At 40.7% G+C, this 14,151-nt stretch overlaps 1 protein-coding gene across 1 annotated transcript in view; it reads right to left on the bottom strand.

Moving 5' to 3' along the window:
- The window catches only part of LOC138092282 (fatty acid desaturase 2-like protein FADS2B), a 39,245-nt gene extending 31,018 nt beyond the window's left edge, over positions 1 to 8,227 (bottom strand). Inside the window, exon 1 of the mRNA XM_068988081.1 lies at positions 7,907 to 8,227. Within this exon, the coding sequence (XP_068844182.1) occupies positions 7,907 to 8,227 (321 nt within the window). The remainder of the gene's footprint in view (positions 1 to 7,906) is intronic.
- Between the last annotated feature and the right edge of the window lie 5,924 nt (positions 8,228 to 14,151).

The following is a 14,151-nucleotide window of genomic DNA, read 5'->3' as shown; positions in this document are numbered from 1 at the left end:
ATCCTGTGTACAAGGTGCTCTATGGGCCAGCTCATCATCATCAACTTACTTCTGTGAGGTTCGATCGTCTTTGTTATACATATAAAGACTCCAAATCTCAGAACATTGCCACAGTAAGTGGGAGAGCTGGGATTTGAACTCAAGGCTATGTGGCTTTACAGCCAGGAAGCCATAAAGGTCCATTCCAGTTTTAACATGTATAGTTCTTTTCCTGAAAGAAGGGTGACACAAGATTGTTTGGGAGGATGTTAAGATCAGTATGTGCATGCTAGGCAGTTAGTAAAGTGTTTCCCCACCTTAGGTTTTAATCACGTGTGTCACTTTGTCTGTGGCCCCAACCTACTTCTCCAGGTTGAGCTCTCACCATACGCTTCATGCCTCATCCTGTCCAGTGGAACTCTCCCTATTCGGTAAACACTCCAGGACCCTGTAAAGTTCTGAAGCTTTTAATACATGCTGCTCCCGTTGCCTTGACTGCTTTCCTGCATTGTTTCTTTTTTCCTACTTAAAAGTTCCTTCTCAGTCTTGAACATCCAGATGAAATATGGCTTCTTAACACAGTTAGGAAAGTTATTTATGATCTCTTCTGGGCTCCCATGACACTTTGTTCCTAAAGCTTTTCAAATGATGCTGTAGTGAACCTGTGTATTCACAAAGGCCTTCTCTAGTGGCTTTTGACTTTTTTGAAGACTGAGACAATGCATTATTGATTAAATTATACCTGATGTTTTTTGCTGTGCCTGGAATATGACATGTGATCAAGAGATGTCTGGTGAACAAGGGAAAGGGTGAATGAATAGAGCAGTATATGACTTCTCTAAAAAGGAGAAAGTTGAGAAGTATTGAGTTCAAAGCATATGGGTCTTAAGCATTGCTCTCTCTTCCCCCCTCTCAGCATCTCAATTTTCTGACCTTTTAACTACTTTATCATCGCTCATTTTCATCTGTTATCTTTTGATTGACTTCTCAACCATCATCTCTATTTCCTAACCTATTCATAAATTTATACTGTAGCTCTTAACACTGATTATTTCCCAAACAGTATCAACACAGAGGAAAGATGTGATATCTTTGTTTTCACAAATGACTTTGGAAATCCTACTGATTTTTTGATGTTATTAAGTGGGGGCTGGAAAGATGTCCTTTATTGGAAAAGCAGTATGATCCCTAGTGGGAGAGACAAGCATGTAAAGTGAGAAGGCCTGAGAAGGATCATGTCCTTACAGCTTAACTACTGTATACAGGCTGTGTCCCGCATCAGGGCACTTGGCCTAGAGAGCATGTGTGGGTTGAAATTCAGGAGACACTCCATTTGCCAAATCTTGTTCTGCAATCAATCAGTGTGTGCCTATTAAATTTACACCAAAATACACTATAGGGAGCAGTGCAGTGTGTTGTTTATGTTGGGAAATTTGCTTAATCTCTGGAGCTTCGATTTGCTTTCTGACTGTGGATACTACTCAGTCTGCTCCATGGGCTCATTCATCCCTTCATTCATTTATTCTGTCATTACAAAACCTTGCCGAAGACTTAGCCAAGCATCATAAAGCTTAAGCTTTGGAATCAGATGCCATTAAATGATGATATTTTTATATTATTATTATTTGGTTCCTCTGAAATGGGTTGAAACTTCCCAAAATTCAGAAAAAAATAAAAAACACCCACCCATGGTGAATATATGTATATAGTCACAAAACAATATAACTAGAACATAGATTTTGATTTGCTTATCTCAAAAAGCTCACAGGGGACTTCCCTGTCAGTCTGGTGGTTAAGACTCCATGCTTCCAATGGAGGGTGTGGGTTCCATCCCTGCTGGGCAACTAAGGTCCCACACGCCTTGCAGCACAGCCAAAAAAAAAAAAAAAAAAAAACAACAACAACAAAAAACACCTCACCAGAATATTCAATACCCAAGCACGGACACCCATTCCTACACCTTTGGGTAGTTCCTCTTCTGGTTCCTTCTCAGATCTCACCTGTTTCAAGGCAAATGCTAAATCAAGGTCCCTCATATTTCTGGGAGATCACAAGTTTTGAGTACGCTGATTTATCAGGAGAATATAGTCTTTGCCTTCATTTGGGAAAAGAGCCACTTTGGAGTGGAGAATGTTTGCATGCGTCACCAAGATTCCCCTCCACCCACACGGATAAACAGAGGGGTATTTATTTATCTATTTATTTTTGCCATAACTCACTCTATTATTTGAGAACTTCCATTATTTGAGATTTTTTTCCTGTGATGTACTTAACTAAGCTCCAGGCCAGACTCTCTCTCTATCTTCAATGCCCCCACCAAACCTGTTCATCTTTCTGGCTTCATTATCTCATAATGGCAACTGCCACCCACCTACCTACATAAGGCATCCATCAGACAGTTTAGACTCCTTACCGCAGCTTACTTACCCAGCCACTTATCCCCTATTATAAATTATGTCTCCTGGTTATCCACCCCTCTTCCTCATTTCTGTTGTCAGTGCCTTTTTCAGGACTTCAGCATGTTCCCTGGACTCCTTCCTTCATTTTGATTCTTTAAAAAAAAATGTATATGGGGCCATAGCCCAATAACAATGTTGTGATAGCTCCAGGCGGACAGCAAAGGGACTCAGCCATACAGATGCCTGTATCCATTCTGCCTTGACTAAGTCTTCTTGATCTTCAGCCTTTACTTAACCACCAGGCTGACATTTGAAAAAAAGTCCCTCTTCGTGGCCTTTGCCACCCATTAGCCCTTTAACTGCACTTGTCTCTTTACTCTTGTACCTTGTTTACAACTTGAACCATCATTCAAATGAAAATCAAATTAAAATTTAATTTTAAAGTAAAAAAATGTTGACAGCCCACAAAAGATGCAGTTATGACTGATGACCACTTTCATTTTACCAGCAGCTAGAATCCTGGTTGGTTTCCTTGTAGGATTGGGTGTAGGGAGGGATGCTGGGCTAGAGAAGTGTCATTTCCTGCAGTGGGAGGAGAGGAAGACCTACAGCGATGGTAAAATCCAGAGTCCTTCACTCAGAACTCAAGACCCTTTCTCCCCCTCCTCCTTCTCTTGTCTCTTTCTTTACCTCACACACCCTTCATCCTCTCTTCCTCCTTCCCCTCTTCTCATCCTCAAGCCATCATATCGACCAGGATTGAGCTGAGCAAAGGATGTCGCCAAGCCGGGAGACCTATTCTGCTGGTGCTTACTCGCAAAGAGAATCCTATCTGTATGCCACCTCTGTACACCTCCTCTCTTGCCCCACCCCAGCCTTGCCTCTGCTGATTCCACACGAGTCTTTTGGACCTGCACACAGCTCTATCCTCGTCCACCTTGCAGTCTTCCAAGAAATTGAAACAAATTTTGCTATATTTCCTCTAGGCTTGTGTCATCTTTTTCCTGTCATATTGGATTTTTACTCTGATGAAGAGTTTGAGTTTCTCAGTGTCCCTCTCAGACCCTAATGTTCAGACACAAGGAGGTGGCTGAGTATGCACATTGGATTATAACCCTGACTTCTTTGTTCTGAACATGTCGCTCTTGTGCACACCTCACAAGATTGTGTTTACTTCTTTTGTGGAGGCTGGAAATATTGTTGACTTACTTATATGAAACTTGGGACTTCCCAGGTGGTGCTAGTTGTAAAGAACCCACCTGCCAATGCAGGAGACATAAGAGATGCTGGTTCAATCCCTGGGTAGGGAAGATTCCCCTGGAGGAGAGCAGGACAACCCACTCCAGTATTCTTGCCTGGAGGATCCCCAAGGACAGAGGAGCCTAGTGGGCTACAGTCGATAGGGTCAGAGATGACTGAAGTAACTTAGCCCAACTTAGCATGCAGGATGCTTCATACGGACATGCTGTAATCTATGTGATTAATTCCTCTTGTTGGACATATAGGTTGTTTCTGGCTTTTCATAGGTAAGCTTTTCTAGGTGAGAAGGTCTAAGCCTTGACTTTAGTTATTAGCATTGTGCATTAGTTTTAAACCATATAATTTGAAAAAATCAGATAAATAGTATGTGCAATAACAGGAATTGATGTGCCTGTGTTTTGTATAATAGACATTTTTCTTAGTAAAATTCCTTGGATGAAATGACAACTTAACTCAATAATTACTTATCTAAGTAATACTAAACACCATTTTTTGAATATTTAGTCTGTGCCAGGTATAAGAAAACCTTTATTTTATCTCTGCTGACTTTGACAACCATACTAAGATAGAGTTATCATTATCCCACTTTCTAGATAAAAGGAGCTGAGGCTCCAAGTGCCTCAGCAAGCCCCTCAGGACATTCCTAGTAAGTGGTGGAGCCCAGATGCAAACCACAGCTGTTTCATTTTCAAATTTGTACTCTTAATCATTAGAGTGGACACCTAAAAAAGTTTTAGAATGACTGACCACATGAATGAATGAATGAACGAATGAGTGACCCTATGGAACAAGCTACCTTGGTATCATTATGTACTTTTCATGAGAAGGATGGACGCTTGGAGAAGAGTTTCTATGCAAATAAGGAAAGATGCCCCCCTCTGGGCAGGTGCAGCTATGGTCCAGGGCTTGTGCACAGAGATCATATTTGGTGCACATTTGCCTTTCAGGGCACCACCTGCAAACACTTTTTAGGCTGTAGAGAGACAGCATCTCACCTCAGGTTCTCTGACTACATGTTCTTCCCTCCTTCCCTAGTCTCGCCATTTCCCCACCACATACTCCTCTGTTCCCAAAGAGCTGGCAGCAAACAATCAGGATTTCTAAGCAGGTGGTAAACAGGAAATGTTAAGCATACTCTGAGTCTATGGAGGTGTGATACGAATAACAATAGCTATGATTTAATGAAAAGGGTGTCTGGCATTATGCTAAACACTTTACAAGCTTTAGTCTCGTTTACTAATTAGATGGGTAAGGTCGTTCCCATTATGCAGATGATGAAGCTGAGTTCCAGAGCATTTCAGGGACTTTCCCAGGCTTATCTAACCAGTATACCGCACCTCAGGCTCCATGGACTCTGAGTGGCCATGGAATACCTCAGTTGTCAGAATTCTCCTGGCACCCTTCCATCTTCTCTGGCCATCATCCACTGGGGACTTTCCTCTGAACATTCTGGATCTGCCTTCTAAAAGTCTAGGGTACATGACTGACCATGCTCAGGGTGTTCATCCTTAAGACACTAATCCTGAGGTGTCATGGGTATTTTCCCACAGGTTCTGATTGTTTCTATTTTATTAACCAATTCTTCCTTGTTGACTAGAATTGGATGCAGAATCGTGGTCTTTCTCTAACTTCTGGGAGATAAAAACTCACCAGCAAATTGCAAATTCATCAATTGACCTGCTTTCTGCAAGCTACATCTACCAGTTATATTCAAGGTGGTTGAAGGTACATATATTTCTAACACATCCTCTGAGCTGATTCTGTGACTTGTGTTAGAAAAGCATCATCCATATTTTCTTTGTGTTGTGGAGATGAGATCTGTGGTATTTTTTCCCTGTTTTTTTTTTTTTTTGCCACTTCATTTTTTTTTAATTGAAGTAGAATTGCTTTACAGAATTTTGTGGTTTTCTGTTATTCATCAACAAGTATTTTTCCCCTTTATTTTTATTAATTTTTCTCTCAATTCTTACACAAATGCCTGTCACTTGGCTTCTATCCTCAGCTCTCTGGCTTCCTAGGGTCTTCCTGACAGATGTAAAACTCCCATCATGGACTACAAGCTCATGCACACTTTCCCAGGAAAAGGTTGAGCTTTGCTTTAAAAATATCAGATCAGATTGGAGTGGTGGAGATGTGGATGGGTCTGTTCATAAAGGCATTCCTCTGACTACAGAATCAAGACAAGAAGATGGTAGAAGACCCTGATTAGACAGAGAAGTTGAGAAATTTGGAGAAAATGAGAATTGGGGAAAGAAGATGTTGCTAGTGTCAAAAACCAAAATCTTTCTTACTTTGCAAACTTGCCGTATGCTTGTGTATTCTGTTTTTATCAGTCAGGTAACACTCACAGAGCAGAGCTTCATGAATCAATATTTTTAGTCCTAAGCTTTGAAACCAGTTGGAAAAATTATATACTAACATGAAAACAATAAGGGTAACATAAAAATAATCTGTTTAAATTTCTACTTGATAATATGCTAATTTTCTGATCTTGAATTAGTTTATTTAACACCTTTTATTCTCCATTTCTTTGTGTGTATAATATGGATAAAAAGTTCCTAATTGGGCTAAAATCTACTTTCTTATAGAATATTTTAGAAGGGATTCCTAAATATATTTAAGGATTGAGAAAACTCCTTCTTCAATATTAAATGGAAATTTTATTTTTAAGATCAGCTATAAAGGGCTTTATGGTAAAAAACCTATCTGATTTTAAAATTTGTCGCTGTTACTGGTGGACTGTGAGATACATTATTTTCTTGTGTTAGCATCAGTTTTTTTCATCTTTAATATGGAAATACCATTCACTTTCCTTATGGTGAGGTTTAAGTGAGGCCATGCCTTTGAATGTGTCTATGGTATCTTAGGGCTTCCCAAGTGGTGCTGATGGTAAAGAACACTCCTGCCATTGCTGGAGAGGTAAGAGATACAGGTTCGATCCCTGGGTCAGGAAGATCCCCTGGAAAAGAGCATGGCAACGCACTTCAGCATTCATGGCTGGAGAATCCCAAGGACAGAGGTGCCAGGCAGGATGTGGTCCATAGTGTCGCAAAGAGTTGAATGTGGCTGTATGGATGTGAGAGTTGGACTGTGAAGAAAGCTGAGGGCCGAAGAATTGATACTTTTGAACTGTGGTGTTGGAGAAGACTCTTGAGAGTCCCTTGGACTGCAAGGAGATCCAACCAGTCCATTCTAGAGGAGATCAGTCCTGGGTGTTCTTTGGAAGGACTGATGCTAAAGCTAAAACTCCAATACTTTGGCCACCTCATGCGAAGAGTTGACTCATTGGAAAAGACTGATGCTGGGAGGGATTGGGGTCAGGAGGAGAAGGGGACGACAGAGGATGAGATGGCTGGATGGCATCACCGACTCGATGGACACGAGTTTGAGTGAACTCCGGGAGTTGGTGATGGACAAGGAGGCCTGGCATGCTGCAATTCATGGGGTCGCAAAGAGTCAGACATGACTGAGCGGCTGAACTGAACTGAACTGAAAGCTACTTAACATGCATGATGCATGGTATGTTAGGTATCCATTGAAAGTCTATTTTTTTCAGCTATTTTGGTGGAGGAGAGTTATGAGGAAAACCAGTGAGGGAAAGTGGTTAAGATTGAAGTTAAGAAAGAAAAGTGTTTTGAATTTGAGATCTGCTGGCTTGGTGAACTTGAGTCAGTCACTTAACCACTCTGATTTCAGTTATTTCTTCCATAAAAGTGGGCTGTATCACCTGTATCCCACTGAATGAACTGCACGACTAAAAAGAGCTCTACAAAGTCTGAAAGCCTGTGTCACTGTATGCTTTAAACATTGCTCAACATTCTGATGCTCACCAGATGGACTGCTGTCTACTTCACGCACTCCAGTTGTAGGAGTCTGAGAAATTTCTACTTGGATGAAGACGTTTTTTCCAGATTTTGCTCACATATTTATAATTTTCTTCTTATAAGACAATAACTACATTTCAAAACCAAACAAATAAAACAAAAAACATAATGCCAAGAACAAAAACCAAAACCTGCAATACACATAGTATCTACTGTCAGCATCTGAGCCCACCCCAAACCCAGTGCAAATAATAGCTAGACCTTGAGGCTTAATTAGCTTTCAAGTTTTTGCTGGATAGGAATCCTAGAAAATTGGTTTGGGAGGAGATGAGTGATCATGGAGCTTGAACACATAGTTGAAATGGTTTTGGAAAGACAGCCAAGGTCCCAGCCACCCAGCAGCTGGAACAGAGAGAGAGAGAGGGCACGCTTTGAGCACCTTACCGTGGCGTCTTCCCCAGCGTAGTAGTTGAGGACCTTCTGCCCACCGGGATGCCTGTCCGCCCAGCCAGTAACATCGTAGACCTTGCGATTGATCACCAGCCACTGATCAGTCTTCTGATTGTGTCTCTGGATCTCCTGCCAGGTGTACGTGTTGAGGCTTTTTCTGGGCAAGTCGCACTTTGCATTTGCCTCCTGCCTTGCAGAGAGCTTGGCTTTCCCACTTGCTCCTGGTTTCCCGTTTGCCTGATGCTTCGCACCTAGGTCCAGCTGGTTCTCATCTACGAGGCTGCCATTGCCCTCAGGCTTTTCTTCAAACTCCATTGTCTTTGTACTTTTAGAATTTCTGGCTTGACACCTGGAATTTCTAATTCTCACCTGATTGAACTACAGAATGACCTTTTCCCTCTCCTGTGAAGTAAGAAGCCTACACAGAAAACTGTTTAGCCTACTTGACTCTTGGCAAACCTGATGGTGAGCTCCTTCCCAGCCTCTCACTTCTCTGTCCTGTGTCTTTTTTGTCCTGATGAAGACTGTACTGCCTTTCCCCGCGCTCCAGAATGTTGGTCTACCTTTCTCTCTTCTCTCTGCTGGCTGATCTTTTAGCAGAGTTCTTATTCGTCATTAAGTGTCCCTTAGTTGAGAGCTGGAGCCAATCACAGCCCAGGGGATGGTGTGGCCTGACCCCTGGGAGGAGGGGCTGGCTCCTTCTTTGCTGTCTGCACTGGCATCATGCTGGGTCAGGCCATTAGCTCTCCCCCATTGAAAGGAAGAGTTGTTTTAATTCAACACATGAGCAGAAGCTTGCAAAACCTCTAGGAGGCCATGAACGCCTCCTGGAATTGGGAAATGTTCTTTCTTTGTTGTTGTTAAGATTGGAAATTTTCCTTTTATTCTTCTTTTCTCATATTACTTAAAAATTCTTTTTTAAAAAATTTGAACTGAAGGATAATTGCTTTACAGAATTTTGTGGCTTTCTGTCATACATCAACAAGAGTCAGCCACAGGTACGACCATATCCTTTGCGTCTCCCTCCCCATCCCACCCTTTCAGACTGTCATGGAACCCTTGTTTGAATTCCCTCAGTCATACAGCAAATTGTTTTTTTGACAGCTGCTATTTCTCCCTTAGGGTTTTAAATTTCTGAAAAAAGCATTTTTGACTTTAAAATGTTTGTAACACCCTATTAAGGTTACATTGGTTTACAACATTATATAAATTTCAGGTGTGGGAAATTATAATTCAACTTCTGAAGCAGTACAGCATGCTCACCACCAAATTTTTATTTTTCATCAGTCGCCATGCAGTTGACCTTCTTTACCCATTCTACCATCCTCCCAGCACTCCCACTCGAGGAGCCACTGGACTGTATGTTTGTTTTTAACATTTCACGTTTGTATCCAGAAAGGAGTGATGTCATATGGTAGCTGTCTTTCTCTGCTTGTTTTTTTTCACTTAGTATAATATTTTCAAGAACGTGAAGTTGCTCAGTGGTGTCCAAGTCTTTACAACCCCATGGACTGTAGCCTACCAGGGTCCTCTGTCCATGGGATTTTCCAGACAAGAATACTGGAGTGGGTTGCCATCCCTTCTCCAGGGGATCTTCCCAATCCAGGGACTGAACCTGGGTCTCCCCTGCATTGTGGGCAGATGTTTTGCCATCTGAGCCACCAGGGAAGCCCATCCCTATTTCCAAAAGTGTGAAGATTTCATCTTTCAATCATTTTAATTATCTTTTAATGATTTCTGATAATTTTTGTCTGTTTTGTTTTCTTTGCCTTATTCTTCAGTTGGCACTCTACTTTGGTTTTATTTATTTATTTATTTTTAGCTTTTTAAAAATTGTTCGATTTCTTTTTTGGTTTCTTTAGTTTCTTTAGTCCTCTTGTGTTTTGTTTTGTTTTTGGTTCTGTTTTCGTTTCTTTTGTGTATATGTTACTTTGTTCTTATTTCTATTTACAATTTGAGGTTTTGTCTTTTCTTTCTTTTTTCCTTTTCTTTAATCCTCATTGTGGTTTTCATTTGCATTTCCCTGATGACTAACGATGTTGAGCATCTTTTCATATATCTGTTGGCCGCCTGCATGTCTTCTTTGGAAAAATGTCTATTCATTTCTTCTGCCCATATTTTAACTGGGTTGTTTGTTTTTTGGAGGTTGAGTTGTATGAGCCGTTTATGTTGTTTGGATCCCTTTTTGCTCATATCATTTACCAATATTTCCTTCCATTCATTAAGTTGTCTTTTTTGTTCTATTGGTGGTTTCCTTTGCTGTGGAAAGCTTTTACGTAGGCCCCGTTTGTTTATTTTTAGTTATTTATTCATTTTATTTTTCACTGTGCTTGGTCTTCATTGCCTAGCACGGGCTTTCTCTAGTTGCAGTGAACAAGGGATGCTCTTTGTTGAAGTGGCTTCTCTTGCTGTGCAGTATGGACTCTAGGCACACAGGCTTTGGCGGCTGTCTTGTTGGTCCTAGAGTGTGGGCTCAGTAGTTGTGGTGTAGCTGTGGCTTAGTTATTCCATGGCATGTGGGATCCTCCTGGACAAAGGATTGAATCTGTGTCCGCGGCATTGGCAGGCAAATCCCTAACTGCTAGAGCACCAGGGAAGTCTCCTATGTGTTCAGTTTTTCTTTTATGCTGTTCAGTTGCTCAGTCATGTCCACCTCTTTGTGACCCCGTGGACTGCAGCACACCAGGCTTCCTTGTCCTTTGATGTCACCTGGAGCTTGCTCAAACTCATGTCCATTGTACATGTGTACATGTATGCTCACCCAAGTTCATGCCCAAGTGCAAGAAGAATGAAAGCAGAGAAGCCAGTTAAGAAGCTCTTGCAGTACTCCGAGGGAGAGGTGATGATGGATTGCACATGAGGAGTGGCAGTTAAAGTGGAGAAATTGTGCAAATGAACTTATTCTTTAAGATTCTTCTCTGATATATTGCTTTCCTAACAAGGAAAAAAGTTGAATTTTTAAAAGCCAAATCTTTAGTCCATGTAGCTATTTCCTCATACTACAACAATACCCAATGATTAATCCCATCAGGACCCTCATTAGATTGAATCACATATACTTGCTGTGTTTTAAACGTCAAGCCAATCAAATATAATTAGTGTCTTATGGCTCAGTGTAAGGGACAAAATTCATCTGAACATGCTCACGTTGAGCATCTATTTTGTGCCGGCCTTGTGCTGGTTCCTACAATGTTGTATGTGTTCATTTTAATCACTTGAGTTTCACCCAGGGACACTTACTAAGGATCATGGCCTTTATATCTGCGTTCTAACCACCTAGGCAGTGACTGGCAAATTTTAATAGAAAGAGCCCTATTTGTACAGAAGAAGCAAGGTTGGGGTCCTTGGCAAAGCTAGAAATAAAAGAATCCACAAAGATAGTGGTTTGGGGATGGATTTTTCTGGCTCAAAATGATAATGTCCTCATGGTTGGTAATTGAAGAGATAAAGGATTGGCAGGAATAGAAACAATTCTCTAACTCTTACTAAAACCTAAGGGAGCATTGGTCTCATCTCTTGAGCCAAAGTCTTTAAGAATACACAGGAAATAATTCTAAAGTTGGGATCTAGCTGTCTCTGTGGTGTGGAGTTGTGTTTTTGAGATTGGTTCGTGCTTTGGAATAATATTCTGAAAGAATGAAGTTGGATTCTGGTTTATGGACTCCATGGTGGGGACTGGGCTGAATGACAGATAGAGCCAGTAGAAATCTTTTATGACACCAAGTAGAATTGGTAATTCTGGGTGAGAGTATATGATTATGTAAAAACAGCATGTGGTTTTTTGGAGAAAGGAATTTCCTCAGCTAAGCCTATGGCATCTACCATGACCTTATCAGCAACCGAATGTATGTGATCTTTAAACTTACTCCTTGGCACCTGGGCCATATCCGAATCACGATATTTGTGGTATGATGATAAACGAAATGGGCTCTCCTCTCACAAGTAAAAGAGAAACCCCCAGGAACAGCACATTTGTTTGAAATAATGGTGATGATGATTTGACAGTGGTAACAATAAGAAAACGTTTATTAAGCACCAAAGATGTGCCAGCAGTATTCTAAACCCTTCATGTGCATTAGAAACATTAATCCTCACAACAATCCTATGGGACAAGCACTAAATGCTTTAGTAACTTGCTCTTATTTTCACAGCTCACAGTGGCAGGACAGGCAAATCACTTTCACAATGACTAGTCTTCTAGCCATAGTTACACTTCTTAGCCGTGAAACTTCCTTCTGCTGCACAAAAACCTTTGTTTCTACAGTATATTTTGTTTGGGAACCTTCTCACTTTACCTGGCCAGGACAATATCTATATAGCCATTAAGACTCTTTTAAGGAAACATGTGAAGATATCTTTAAGTCTCTTGTGTTTTCTTAGTATTTAGAATATTTCGCTAAACACTAATGTTCATTATGTGCCTGTTTGCCTTAACTTCTAATCTCTACACAATTCTTGATTCTTTTTATCTTTTGGACCAGGTCAATGTATAATAAATGTTTCATGAGTGAATAATGAAAGAATGACTATAAGAGCTTAATTATTTGAGCAGAGCCAAAATTCAGACAGTAAGCAGCTCAAATGAATTGTCCTCAGAGAAGTGCTGTTGAAATGTATTTAATTGTCTATCCGTCATCTCTTTCTAATAGAATTGTCCCAGCCTCTGATGATGTAGTTCAATTGGAGCAACTCTGTCTCTGTAATGTGACCCTTCTCCTCTAAGCCACAGAGGATGATTCAGGAGAGCTACTCAGCTCCAGCTGAGCCAGAGAACTTCTTTTGGAATCAGCTATTATCTAGAGTGGAGGATATGTAAATTTAAGAGCTATTGACCACAGTTGCTCTCCACAACTTGGACCAGGAAGCCCAAAGGCTTATCTGTAGCAAGTGCAAAAAGTGAGATTAAAAAAAGTGAAGATATAAATTCAGGAAAATTTCCTGGATAGATCTCTTCTAGTATTCTAGTGACTGAGATCAATAGGCTCCATGAGAAAATAATCATTTTTATTGTGCCCACTATCATATTCTCATGTCTAGCAGAATAGGTATTTAATAATTATTTGTTTAATGAATAAATAGGCAGGGTCCTATAAAGATGAAATACCTGGAGGAAGGAAAAGGACAGCAGGTCAAGTTCTTATATCTCATGTAGGATTAGAATTGATTGCCATAGTTGATGCCATCACTTGAACTTAGAATCTTATGTTCTAAAAAATGTTGCAAAAATTTACTTGGGTGGACTAGATAATTATGAGTTACCTGGAAAGCTTTAGTAAATGTTGAATTCTGGGTATCAGCCTGTGGAAATTCTGATCCAGTTAGTTCAAGACGGGGTTTCCAGATTCTGCATTTTCTAAGTCTCCCAGATGATTTTACTGAACAAATAGGTTTTCAGAGTTTCTTGAATTGCCACACCCGATGGTTCATTCATCCCCCAGGTCTAGTACTAGACTCTTTGTTCCATTAAGAGTGTTTTAGATAACATCAATTTGCCATTCATCAGGGACTGCTGATGAAAGGATCGAATGGATGTAAAGAACAGCACAAACTGACTGCTCGGCTTTTACAATTTCCTGGTGAAAAATCAGTTACCACCATCCTTCAACGAAGAAAACAACAATTCTTACTTTTGGCTCAGAAGTTTAAGGTACCATCTAATCAGAATGTAAGACAAACCCCGCTTTTATGTGTGAAGGCACGAATCAGTAACATGACAAGGCCAAAGAATGTGGGTTTTTAAAAACTCTCTTTTCATCATTGTAGGCTGGCCTCATTTATCCTGACACTTTCTGTTTGCTTTCCACAGACTTAGTTTTATTCAAGATAAACTGGAAGCTGAAACTCTGCCCATAAACATAAATTGCACCATTGTGAACTGTGAATGGGTCTGTAATTAGAGATTCTGAGAGTCATGGTGCTGGTGGTTGCCTATTCAAAAAGGTGGTGCCTAAACTGTGATAAAGCCAATATTAATCAAGGCATCTGGGTTTTAACCCTCATTATTAATTGTTGTTGTTGTTGTTGTTCACTCAGTCGTGTCCAACTCTTTGTGACCCCACTGACTGCCGCACCCCAGGCTTCCTGTCCTTCACTATCTCCTGGAGTTTGCTCCAACTCATGTCCATTGTGACAGTGATGCCATCCAACCATCTCATCCTCTGTCATCCCCTTCTCCTCCTGCCTTCCATCTCTCCCAGCATCAGGGTCTTTTCCAATGAGTCAGCTTTTCACATCAGGTG

This window comes from Capricornis sumatraensis, chromosome 16, assembly GCF_032405125.1.
Source record: "Capricornis sumatraensis isolate serow.1 chromosome 16, serow.2, whole genome shotgun sequence".
NCBI classification, from domain to species: Eukaryota; Metazoa; Chordata; class Mammalia; order Artiodactyla; family Bovidae; genus Capricornis; species Capricornis sumatraensis.
This window is presented reverse-complemented; position numbering and strand designations above follow the sequence as displayed.